The 14,554-nt window shown below is 30.7% G+C and overlaps 1 protein-coding gene across 1 annotated transcript in view; it reads right to left on the bottom strand.

Moving 5' to 3' along the window:
* Positions 1–5,368: 5,368 nt before the first annotated feature.
* The window catches only part of LOC143251244 (synaptophysin-like), a 69,349-nt gene continuing 60,163 nt past the window's right edge, over positions 5,369–14,554 (bottom strand). The window contains exon 5 of the mRNA XM_076502691.1: positions 5,369–7,956. Coding sequence (XP_076358806.1) covers positions 7,789–7,956 — 168 coding nt within the window. The 3' untranslated portion in view covers positions 5,369–7,788. The remainder of the gene's footprint in view (positions 7,957–14,554) is intronic.

Raw genomic sequence — 14,554 nt, 5'->3', positions numbered from 1 at the left:
TCTGTGAATAGCCTTAGATAGGAGATAAATTGTGGACAGTTACTACAAAATAATCGTGAGCACAAAACGTAAGCAGGAAAATTTGGTATAAGTTAAAACAACAGGGAATTTCGGGCCCGTCCCTCAAACGGGTGAAACAGAACTCAACAGTTGCTTGTCGAAATAAAGGCAGTTTGCATGATGATAAGCGAAGGCAGACGATTTAAGGCCTAGAGTGGACGAGACATGCTAATGCCATCATGTATCTGAAAGGCAAAATGTTCAGCATAAACCAGAATGTCAGGGAATGGGGAAAACCAAATAGAGTTTTGAAGAATGTTCATACAGTAGGGAACAGCATAGGTCATAAGAAACAGGAATGAGGGATAAAATATCACGTAGGTGAGAAATAAAGCCCATAAAACCGTGGAAAGAAAAACGGAATCCTCAGGAAAGATATAGGAAGGTAATTTAGACGAGGTGGAAACAGGCGATCACTTTTCACATGTTCAGGAGGAAGTAGAGCAATGTCTGGATATAAAGGTTGACCCATGTAATATTCAAATTCGCTGCAAACAAATATAAACAAATCTCCTGTCAAATTGTACATACCTGAAGCGCGTGGCATTGACTTCGGAATTCATACTTCTATAGTCGACAAAAAACGAATATATTAAATAAATGCGACTAAAATCAGACAAAAGTAATGTAACGTTAAAGAAAATTGGACATATTAAAAAAATTATAACCACTTCGAGAAATATCTATAGCTCAAACCGGAAGATAAAAAAGAAAGACGGTAGAGTAAAACACTATCAAACGAGAAGAAATAGTTTAGTAGTGGCGCGAAGAAAGTCACATATGTCACGTGAGTGTTTATGCTCCTATTGATGGAGAGTGAGTTTTTTGTATAGCAAAGCCACAAAGGGCTATCTGCTCAGCCCACCGAGGGGAATCGAACCCCTGATTTTAGCGTTGTAAATCCGGAGACATACCGCTGTACCAGCGGCGGGCACTTATTGATGGAGAAAAGATGCATGATGATTTATATGAGAGACACGCTAAGCTCGCTTGATTTCAATAGGGGGAGCAGAAGGCTTGTGACATACGTAAGGAAAAAAAATCATTCATAAAAAGTAACAATGAATGAGAATAGTTTATATTGTGAGAGGGAAGAATTCCCGCATTGAAAACTTATTTCTAACCATAACATTTTGTTCAAAAATTTGGAAAAGTAATTTATAAGTGGCTTGCGTTTTCTTCGACAAATGCCTTGTAATTTTGCTTCAAGACATGATTTCCTAAACATTTATAAAAAATGCATTGCTTTATTGAAAAATAATAATATAAAATAACTCCTAAGATTAGTTCGAGTGGTAATTGTGTGACGACGCTATTGACTGTTTCTTTGTCAGAATCCATGAAAGACTCGTGAGATTATAATCGATAGTGTAAGCCAGATTTTCAAAACTTTATTTAGGGGCACCTCACCTAACTCAAAGTTTCCGTTGCGATGACCTACATAGTTTTAATAACATTTTGCAAGTGGTAAGAGCAAAATCAACATTTTTTTACATGTTTCAAATAATTTTATTTTAAATGAAGAAAATGCTTCTAAGGAATGAATAAGTGAGAAGGTGAAAAAAAAAAAAAACACTGAGAGGAAATTGACAGTTTTGTTAGTCTACTGTTTTCTCAAACTCTTCTCTTTTTGTTTTGTTTTTCCCAGGGATGCGCGCCCTACAGTTTGGAAAACACTGATGTAAACTGGCAGTCATTCTTGAGCTCTCACTTTAAGAAATGGTAAACAAAATATTTTTAGAATGAAAGTGCAATATTAGGGAAGATATGCACAATATGCATATTTGTGTCTGTTGAATGACAGAGAAAACATACTGCTGTATACTGGTGCAAGTGGTTAAAACAGGCAACATCATCAGTCTACAGTCTCTTTTCATGGAAATTGGCATACATAATCTACTCATGGTGTAGCTACAGTGTTGAAATAAAAGCTAAAGAAAAGTAAAACAAAAACAAAATTTATAAAATAGAGGGAAAGATATGTGAAAACAAACTGTGTTGACATTATATTATACTGTTTGTATTTTACTGTGTTGACATTATATTATACTGTTTGTATTTTACTGTGTTGACATTATATTATGCTCTGAGTATTTTACTGTGTTGACATTATATTATGCGCTGAGTATTTTACTGTGTTGACATTATATTATGCTCTGAGTATTTTACTGTGTTGACATTATATTATGCGCTGAGTATTTTACTGTGTTGACATTATATTATACTGTTTGTATTTTACTGTGTTGACATTATATTATACTGTTTGTATTTTACTGTGTTGACATTATATCATACTGTTTGTATTTTACTGTGTTGACATTATATTATACTGCTTGTATTTGTTATCCATCAAAACAATATATGTCTTAGGAAAAAGCTGGTGTTTATTTGAAAACCTTTTTAAAGCTAATTAATGATAAAAATTGTCTAAAAGGAGGTAACCCCCATTAGAAGTTATCAGTTGATGCGACAGTTGTAAATACCTATTTGGCTAATTAACACACTAAAATAACAAAACTAATGCAGTTAAAGCTATATTAAGGTAAAACAACTAGATAATTTCTCAAATTAACGTAAAAACATTTGTTAATATTTCTTCATATTATATACGAATTTTTTTATGTTCTTATATTATCTCTTTTTTTATGCACAGTAGTTAATGTTTTAAAAAGAGAACATTTTAAATTTTATAAACACAGAGTCAAGACACAAACAAGCAATCGCCACGCTAAAATAAAATATACTCAAGTCTTAACTTAAAAACTTTAGTAAACACCATCAGGTTGTATTAAAAATTATGGTTTAAACATTGAACTAATGTTTTTAAAGACCTATAATTTCGAGCTGCAATGAACAAATTATGAGGAATGCGGTGAAAAACAGCATCTACATTTAACGTATTTGTATAAGAATCATCAAGTTACATCGTTTTTTCTGTCTGATTTCTCACTGTCGACCTATTTCGGTTTATAATATCAATATCACTAGAGAAGGTTTATACAGTTTTGAATAACATTTTAAGCACTGAAAGCAATTATTCTACAAATGTTTCTTAACAATAAAAGTATTTTAACACCTATAATTTATTCAATAATAATTCATTGGTGCTATTTTAACAGATAGTTTTGTAAATAAAACACACACACACAAAAATCAGGCACTATAGTTTTGAAAGTGAGATTATTTGTACTTTACATATTTTTCCCATTCAAGAATAGACATATTATATACTTCGTAAGTGTAAAGCGTGTTTAAAAAGCAGATTAAATACCACAAAGTATTATGGGATAAAATTTTTACTGTATTTCTTTTCTTCGTGCATGCAAGAAAGTAGGCAACTACTAGTGTTGCTTGTTACCTGCTAACTATTAATTATTTAAAAAGCAAGAGACCAGCATAACTCATGCGAATGAATTAAAATATTTATTGTAACAGTACCTATTTAAATATAAGATTCTTAGAATAATGCAGAAAAATTGTAATCACAGACACCTGTAATCTATAAATACACTTGTCTTAGGCCTTATTAGTTACGCCAGTACTAAGTGCGTTTGTTTGTTTGGAAATATGCACAAAGCTATCTGTGCTCTGCGCATCATGGGTATCAAAACCCGGTTTCTAGCGTTAAGTCCGCAGACGTACTGTTTGCTATTAGGAAACCAGTAGTAAATACAACTTGTTTGCTTGTAATTAAGAACAAAACTGCACAATATGCTATTTGTGTCTGTCCACTACTGCTATTCACACCCGGTTTCTAGTGTTATAAGTCTGCAGACATACTGCTGAGTCACTGGGGAGCACTAATTACGGTCTATCTATATGGATAATGCACCTGTGTTCTTTTGTTCGGAATTTTACTTGTAAATTTCTTGATCATATGCTTCAAATCTTATATCGTTAGAAAGGCTTTATCCGAGAGTTCGGATTGCATCTTGGCTTTTAAATTCAGAATCTCTTTACCTGTTTTTTGCTCAGTTAAATTTTAATATAACGACCATTGTACACAATGGTGCAATGGCACTGTCATCACGTGACAACCGGTTTCTACTTTATTTGCAAAGTATTTCACACAAACAATACTTAACCCACGCGTAATTTCATAAAAAAAAATAATAGTACAATAAATATGTTTCTATGGGCTTTCTGGACTTATGTAGTGCAAAATACACATCGCAAGCTTCCCCCGCTAGTACAGCGGTATGTCTCCAGATTTACAACGCAAAAGGCAGCGGTTCCATTCCCCTCGGTGGGCTCAGCAGACAGCTTGATGTGGCTTTGCTCTAAGAAAACACGCGCAGCACAGTTCGTTCATACCTGTATGCTTATCTTCATGAACACGCTTTAAAATGTTTTTTCGTTATTTAACTAAGTCTGCCTCATTACAACTTGAGATTTACTTTATTTTGCGATACGTTAGCTTTGATTCATTTTATAAATTGCTATCAACACTTTTTAGTATTTTTTTTACTTTACTGAGAGTTTTATTTTTCGTTTTTGTGTCCTTGTTGAAAAACTATGTTATACACTGAACGTTCTTAACTGTTTCATGCTCTGTACACTATTATAGATGCCGTTGATGTTATTCATTTTACACGTAGGTTTATTAAATAATGTATTGTAGTTTTTAAAATAAAGTTACGTCTACTTGAGCTTGTTTTTCTGATCGCGTAAAGTGTTTTCAAACAGACCAGGATTTATCGATCTAACACTCAACACATGCAAGAAAGTATAGCTTAAACAACATGGGTAGAAATGATAAGGAAATTTCAAGCGAAAGGCAAAAAAACTGCCACATATACTTTTTCGGTCGTGGCTGGTATTCAACAAAGAGATAAATTGCTACTGTAACTGGTGTACATTTTTTGCTTGAGTTCAGTTAGAGCTATACTTTACCGTATCTAATTATCAATAAATAAACTTATAATGTTATTCTAATGCGAGATCTTTTTTAAAGTTTTGATAAGCGTTCAATAAGTTGTTTTACAAAATGTCTACTGAAGTATATTTACACCAGTCTTTTGTTTAGCTTCGTTAAAATGAAATGCACGCGCATTTTCAGGACATACAGGAACTGAATATTATTATAATAGATTATTTGTCTGCTTATACATTATGCACTTTATGTATTGATAATCGTGATTATGGCTTCAATCTAAAATTGCATACACATTTATGCATAGAACAGAATTAGAAACATTAACGACAACATAATTAAATAGTTAATAATTTCCGAAATAAAATAACCATACTTAACTATAACTATACTGAACTTTCATAAAAATGATATAATTCACTTTGTTTCGTGTTACTATATAAGAGAAATGTATGAAGAAAAACAAATGTATGGACTCAGTGAGGATTAAAATTATGATATTATCTTTTATCCAGCTTTGTTGCTGTACTACGCCTAACCATATCGCTTACAAGTTGCTTTTTTTTTCGAGAGCTGCGGACCTTTTGGGAGAAACGAAGTCCTCGCTTCCTGCAACGTAGTTACCTCCTGACCCAAAGTCCTCCACTAATGCTTTTTTAAGTATTTTAGTAATTTCTTGATTATAATTTTTAATTATAAAAAACATCCATACCGAATGGCTCAATATATATTTCAAATTATATATAAAAATTAAAACTCTAAAATTACTTTAACACCTCTTTTAAGAATCCTATTTCATAAAGATGTTTCTTAGTGAACTAAGAGTAAACATTTAATACAAACTTGCATTGGTTCGTCATCTAAGTATCTTTTTTCTCGTGTATTTAACACGTATTCTCATGTATTGATTGAGAATGAAATGAAAATAAAAGTTATACTTAATTTCGACAAATATACATGTCCGTAAAGCGCTATAACAGGTTCACAAAGCCAAGTAAACATTTGCACCAAGAAATGTATTGCAAAGTTGACGGTTTTTTAAAAGAGACACTTTAGGTCCCCAGTAATTGTCAATACTTCTTAATTTAGCTGTGTATCCTTGTATCTTTTATCAATTATCAAGTAAAACACGAAACAGGCCTACTGACCCTTTACGATAGCACTTGCTCACTCGTTTACTAAGCAAAGAAATATATTTGTTGTTGAGCTATGTGCAAAGCTACTCGAGGACTACTGCATTAGCCGTACATAATTTTCGAGTGATCGACTGTAGGGAAATAGTAGTGAGTCAACACCGTTTTCCGTCGCCAACACGTGAGATACTGTACTCGATTTACAGGATTTGACCGTCACTCTTATAACGGTTCCATGGTGCAGAATATAAATTTTGTTATCGGTGCCAGGTACCAGCCACATAATCAACAGTCTGGCACACTAGTATCAGAAATAGATATAAATTACTGTTTTCTTATGATACCCTAGTTATTACATCGACCATGAAATGATTGATGACTTAGAAAGCTGGTTAGTAATAAAGATAAATCTACTTCCGTCGAAAAACAAGACTGTTTTTTTGTAAAAATAATTTCGTTGATGGGCGAATAGCACGTTGAAAAACAAAGATAACTAAAATACGTTGACGTTTTCTCTCGCGTTGCGCATGAATACTCGGCCCAAAATAATCTATAAATGAACATGTAGCAATATATGAGCCAAGATTTTCTTAATCTAATAAGTTATAATATTTATATGGGTTACATTTACTGGTAATGTGCAACTACAGATTATGTTCATTCAAACAGATGAATGTGGCCATAGATGAAGAAAAATAAGAAAATTGTTGAATGTTATTTTATTCTTTATATTGTTTAATAAGATTTTCATACGTTATGAAGATAAGTTATGCTGTAGCTTAAAACTTCTGAAGAATTATAACTTCAAACTAAAATTACACGAATGTACAGTTCTCTTACATTCTATCAACTGTCCTAAAGCAGCACATATATGTCGGAGGTCAATGGCTATTACAACATACTGAGTCTTAGGTTTCTAAGTAGAATTGATTACAGCTTCACTTACTGAGCTTAAGATATCAGAAAACAACGTTTATTTTGTTGTATAATTTTGAAAGATTTTTGTACAATTATATCTTTACAACTGATCTTGCACAGTTCTAGAAATGTGACTTTTTCAGCTATAACTACGTCACTGCACGATTGCAGCAATGCAACTACTCCTGCAACAACGACATCACTTAACAGAAATGTTGAAATATTTTACCGAAACTATGATGAACGTACAGAAATGGTTTGAATATGCTAGTGGGCTTCATTAACTATCGAACATTACACATATTAATGTAAACAACGTTTGCTGCATTCATAAAATTTGTGAATACGAGTCGATAAGAAAAGAAAAGCAAAAACATATTCGTCATTAAGTGTGTAAAGTATGGATAGTTCAGTCTCTGTCTATTCACCTGGGATTACTGGATATATTAACTCTTGACTGAATGGAACCTTAATAAGGTAAGTCAAATTGTGTTCTCGTTCTCAAATAGAAAGAATAAAATGTATAACAACATTCTAAACATCATGGAAGAACATGTATTGTTTAAGTACTCGAGTACACTTTCTATAAGATACAGATGACCACATCTACGTTTTTATACAACAACAAACACTATTCACTAGTTTTATACGCTACATCTTTTATCTTTCTATACTTGAACCTCTGGGGATTGAAAGGAGGAAAGGTATTTGATAACGTATGCTCCAGTGGTTGTTACTTTATTATCTTGACGACACCTTAACCTTAGCCGCGAAAATGCGAAGTTGACTGGGGTAATATATTTATTATTGGAATTGCATGTCCATCCCTGGAAACTGGGTTTGAGGATAGATTTGGGGGTACTGTGGTGGAAGCTGCTTCACCAATTCCTGTCGCTGATAATGAAAAACCGTCTCCTTGTAGACAAACCACAAACTAGCAGCCCATAACAGGCAGTTTGCAAAACCGAAGATCTGAAAGGTAGTAAAAATACAAATCTAGAACGGAAGATTGTCACAGATTAACTCCTTCACAACCAGAAAATACATGGCGAGTAAAATTTTCTAGATTACTTAATTAGTCATGTGGAACGTGAATCTTTAAATTACAAGTTAGTGGATAAAATCTTCTAGAATACAAACCTAAATATGAAGACTTAAAGTAGTGCATATAACGCTTTCATTACCTGAAAATATAGTTAATGAACAAAATGTTCTAGAGTACTTATCTAGTCCTATAGAACTAAATATAACACCTATATTATCTATCAACACAATCAATGAACAAAATGTTCTAGAGTACTTATCTAGTCCTATAGAACTAAATATAACACCTGTATTATCTATCAACACAATCAATGAACAAAATGTTCTAGAGTACTTATCTAGTCCTATAGAACTAAATATAACACCTGTATTATCTATCAACACAATCAATGAACAAAATATTCTAAAGTACTTATCTAGTCCTATAGAACTAAATATAACACCTGTATTATCTATCAACACAATCAATGAACAAAATATTCTAAAGTACTTATCTAGTCCTATAGAACTAAATATAACACCTGTATTATCTATCAACACAATCAATGAACAAAATGTTCTAGAGTACTTATCTAGTCCTATAGAACTAAATATAACACCTGTATTATCTATCAACACAATCAATGAACAAAATGTTCTAAAGTACTTATCTAGTCCTATAGAACTAAATATAACACCTGTATTATCTATCAACACAATCAATGAACAAAATGTTCTAGAGTACTTATCTAGTCCTATAGAACTAAATATAACACCTGTATTATCTATCAACACAATCAATGAACAAAATGTTCTAGAGTACTTATCTAGTCCTATAGAACTAAATATAACACCTGTATTATCTATCAACACAATCAATGAACAAAATGTTCTAGAGTACTTATCTAGTCCTATAGAACTAAATATAACACCTGTATTATCTATCAACACAATCAATGAACAAAATGTTCTAGAGTACTTATCTAGTCCTATAGAACTAAATATAACACCTGTATTATCTATCAACACAATCAATGAACAAAATGTTCTAGAGTACTTATCTAGTCCTATAGAACTAAATATAACACCTGTATTATCTATCAACACAATCAATGAACAAAATGTTCTAGAGTACTTATCTATCTAGTCCAACACAATATGAGAACTTAAATATAACACCTGTATTATCTATCAACACAATCAATGAACAAAATGTTCTAGAGTACTTATCTAGTCCTATAGAACTAAATATAACACCTGTATTATCTATCAACACAATCAATGAACAAAATGTTCTAGAGTACTTATCTAGTCCTATAGAACTAAATATAACACCTGTATTATCTATCAACACAATCAATGAACAAAATGTTCTAGAGTACTTATCTAGTCCTATAGAACTAAATATAACACCTGTATTATCTATCAACACAATCAATGAACAAAATGTTCTAGAGTACTTATCTAGTCCTATAGAACTAAATATAACACCTGTATTATCTATCAACACAATCAATGAACAAAATGTTCTAGAGTACTTATCTAGTCCTATAGAACTAAATATAACACCTGTATTATCTATCAACACAATCAATGAACAAAATGTTCTAGAGTACTTATCTAGTCCTATAGAACTAAATATAACACCTGTATTATCTATCAACACAATCAATGAACAAAATGTTCTAGAGTACTTATCTAGTCCTATAGAACTAAATATAACACCTGTATTATCTATCAACACAATCAATGAACAAAATGTTCTAGAGTACTTATCTAGTCCTATAGAACTAAATATAACACCTGTATTATCTATCAACACAATCAATGAACAAAATGTTCTAGAGTACTTATCTAGTCCTATAGAACTAAATATAACACCTGTATTATCTATCAACACAATCAATGAACAAAATGTTCTAGAGTACTTATCTAGTCCTATAGAACTAAATATAACACCTGTATTATCTATCAACACAATCAATGAACAAAATGTTCTAGAGTACTTATCTAGTCCTATAGAACTAAATATAACACCTGTATTATCTATCAACACAATCAATGAACAAAATGTTCTAGAGTACTTATCTAGTCCTATAGAACTAAATATAACACCTGTATTATCTATCAACACAATCAATGAACAAAATGTTCTAGAGTACTTATCTAGTCCTATAGAACTAAATATAACACCTGTATTATCTATCAACACAATCAATGAACAAAATGTTCTAGAGTACTTATCTAGTCCTATAGAACTAAATATAACACCTGTATTATCTATCAACACAATCAATGAACAAAATGTTCTAGAGTACTTATCTAGTCCTATAGAACTAAATATAACACCTGTATTATCTATCAACACAATCAATGAACAAAATGTTCTAGAGTACTTATCTAGTCCTATAGAACTAAATATAACACCTGTATTATCTATCAACACAATCAATGAACAAAATGTTCTAGAGTACTTATCTAGTCCTATAGAACTAAATATAACACCTGTATTATCTATCAACACAATCAATGAACAAAATGTTCTAGAGTACTTATCTAGTCCTATAGAACTAAATATAACACCTGTATTATCTATCAACACAATCAATGAACAAAATGTTCTAGAGTACTTATCTAGTCCTATAGAACTAAATATAACACCTGTATTATCTATCAACACAATCAATGAACAAAATGTTCTAGAGTACTTATCTAGTCCTATAGAACTAAATATAACACCTGTATTATCTATCAACACAATCAATGAACAAAATGTTCTAGAGTACTTATCTAGTCCTATAGAACTAAATATAACACCTGTATTATCTATCAACACAATCAATGAACAAAATGTTCTAGAGTACTTATCTAGTCCTATAGAACTAAATATAACACCTGTATTATCTATCAACACAATCAATGAACAAAATGTTCTAGAGTACTTATCTAGTCCTATAGAACTAAATATAACACCTGTATTATCTATCAACACAATCAATGAACAAAATGTTCTAGAGTACTTATCTAGTCCTATAGAACTAAATATAACACCTGTATTATCTATCAACACAATCAATGAACAAAATGTTCTAGAGTACTTATCTAGTCCTATAGAACTAAATATAACACCTGTATTATCTATCAACACAATCAATGAACAAAATGTTCTAGAGTACTTATCTAGTCCTATAGAACTAAATATAACACCTGTATTATCTATCAACACAATCAATGAACAAAATGTTCTAGAGTACTTATCTAGTCCTATAGAACTAAATATAACACCTGTATTATCTATCAACACAATCAATGAACAAAATGTTCTAGAGTACTTATCTAGTCCTATAGAACTAAATATAACACCTGTATTATCTATCAACACAATCAATGAACAAAATGTTCTAGAGTACTTATCTAGTCCTATAGAACTAAATATAACACCTGTATTATCTATCAACACAATCAATGAACAAAATGTTCTAGAGTACTTATCTAGTCCTATAGAACTAAATATAACACCTGTATTATCTATCAACACAATCAATGAACAAAATGTTCTAGAGTACTTATCTAGTCCTATAGAACTAAATATAACACCTGTATTATCTATCAACACAATCAATGAACAAAATGTTCTAGAGTACTTATCTAGTCCTATAGAACTAAATATAACACCTGTATTATCTATCAACACAATCAATGAACAAAATGTTCTAGAGTACTTATCTAGTCCTATAGAACTAAATATAACACCTGTATTATCTATCAACACAATCAATGAACAAAATGTTCTAGAGTACTTATCTAGTCCTATAGAACTAAATATAACACCTGTATTATCTATCAACACAATCAATGAACAAAATGTTCTAGAGTACTTATCTAGTCCTATAGAACTAAATATAACACCTGTATTATCTATCAACACAATCAATGAACAAAATGTTCTAGAGTACTTATCTAGTCCTATAGAACTAAATATAACACCTGTATTATCTATCAACACAATCAATGAACAAAATGTTCTAGAGTACTTATCTAGTCCTATAGAACTAAATATAACACCTGTATTATCTATCAACACAATCAATGAACAAAATGTTCTAGAGTACTTATCTAGTCCTATAGAACTAAATATAACACCTGTATTATCTATCAACACAATCAATGAACAAAATGTTCTAGAGTACTTATCTAGTCCTATAGAACTAAATATAACACCTGTATTATCTATCAACACAATCAATGAACAAAATGTTCTAGAGTACTTATCTAGTCCTATAGAACTAAATATAACACCTGTATTATCTATCAACACAATCAATGAACAAAATGTTCTAGAGTACTTATCTAGTCCTATAGAACTAAATATAACACCTGTATTATCTATCAACACAATCAATGAACAAAATGTTCTAGAGTACTTATCTAGTCCTATAGAACTAAATATAACACCTGTATTATCTATCAACACAATCAATGAACAAAATGTTCTAGAGTACTTATCTAGTCCTATAGAACTAAATATAACACCTGTATTATCTATCAACACAATCAATGAACAAAATGTTCTAGAGTACTTATCTAGTCCTATAGAACTAAATATAACACCTGTATTATCTATCAACACAATCAATGAACAAAATGTTCTAGAGTACTTATCTAGTCCTATAGAACTAAATATAACACCTGTATTATCTATCAACACAATCAATGAACAAAATGTTCTAGAGTACTTATCTAGTCCTATAGAACTAAATATAACACCTGTATTATCTATCAACACAATCAATGAACAAAATGTTCTAGAGTACTTATCTAGTCCTATAGAACTAAATATAACACCTGTATTATCTATCAACACAATCAATGAACAAAATGTTCTAGAGTACTTATCTAGTCCTATAGAACTAAATATAACACCTGTATTATCTATCAACACAATCAATGAACAAAATGTTCTAGAGTACTTATCTAGTCCTATAGAACTAAATATAACACCTGTATTATCTATCAACACAATCAATGAACAAAATGTTCTAGAGTACTTATCTAGTCCTATAGAACTAAATATAACACCTGTATTATCTATCAACACAATCAATGAACAAAATGTTCTAGAGTACTTATCTAGTCCTATAGAACTAAATATAACACCTGTATTATCTATCAACACAATCAATGAACAAAATGTTCTAGAGTACTTATCTAGTCCTATAGAACTAAATATAACACCTGTATTATCTATCAACACAATCAATGAACAAAATGTTCTAGAGTACTTATCTAGTCCTATAGAACTAAATATAACACCTGTATTATCTATCAACACAATCAATGAACAAAATGTTCTAGAGTACTTATCTAGTCCTATAGAACTAAATATAACACCTGTATTATCTATCAACACAATCAATGAACAAAATGTTCTAGAGTACTTATCTAGTCCTATAGAACTAAATATAACACCTGTATTATCTATCAACACAATCAATGAACAAAATGTTCTAGAGTACTTATCTAGTCCTATAGAACTAAATATAACACCTGTATTATCTATCAACACAATCAATGAACAAAATGTTCTAGAGTACTTATCTAGTCCTATAGAACTAAATATAACACCTGTATTATCTATCAACACAATCAATGAACAAAATGTTCTAGAGTACTTATCTAGTCCTATAGAACTAAATATAACACCTGTATTATCTATCAACACAATCAATGAACAAAATGTTCTAGAGTACTTATCTAGTCCTATAGAACTAAATATAACACCTGTATTATCTATCAACACAATCAATGAACAAAATGTTCTAGAGTACTTATCTAGTCCTATAGAACTAAATATAACACCTGTATTATCTATCAACACAATCAATGAACAAAATGTTCTAGAGTACTTATCTAGTCCTATAGAACTAAATATAACACCTGTATTATCTATCAACACAATCAATGAACAAAATGTTCTAGAGTACTTATCTAGTCCTATAGAACTAAATATAACACCTGTATTATCTATCAACACAATCAATGAACAAAATGTTCTAGAGTACTTATCTAGTCCTATAGAACTAAATATAACACCTGTATTATCTATCAACACAATCAATGAACAAAATGTTCTAGAGTACTTATCTAGTCCTATAGAACTAAATATAACACCTGTATTATCTATCAACACAATCAATGAACAAAATGTTCTAGAGTACTTATCTAGTCCTATAGAACTAAATATAACACCTGTATTATCTATCAACACAATCAATGAACAAAATGTTCTAGAGTACTTATCTAGTCCTATAGAACTAAATATAACACCTGTATTATCTATCAACACAATCAATGAACAAAATGTTCTAGAGTACTTATCTAGTCCTATAGAACTAAATATAACACCTGTATTATCTATCAACACAATCAATGAACAAAATGTTCTAGAGTACTTATCTAGTCCTATAGAACTAAATATAACACCTGTATTATCTATCAACACAATCAATGAACAAAATGTTCTAGAGTACTTATCTAGTCCTATAGA

This window comes from Tachypleus tridentatus, chromosome 5 (assembly GCF_004210375.1).
Source record: "Tachypleus tridentatus isolate NWPU-2018 chromosome 5, ASM421037v1, whole genome shotgun sequence".
In the NCBI taxonomy this organism is placed as follows: domain Eukaryota; kingdom Metazoa; phylum Arthropoda; class Merostomata; order Xiphosura; family Limulidae; genus Tachypleus; species Tachypleus tridentatus.
The sequence above is the reverse complement of the archived record's forward strand: the minus strand, read 5'-3'. Positions and strand labels throughout refer to the sequence as shown.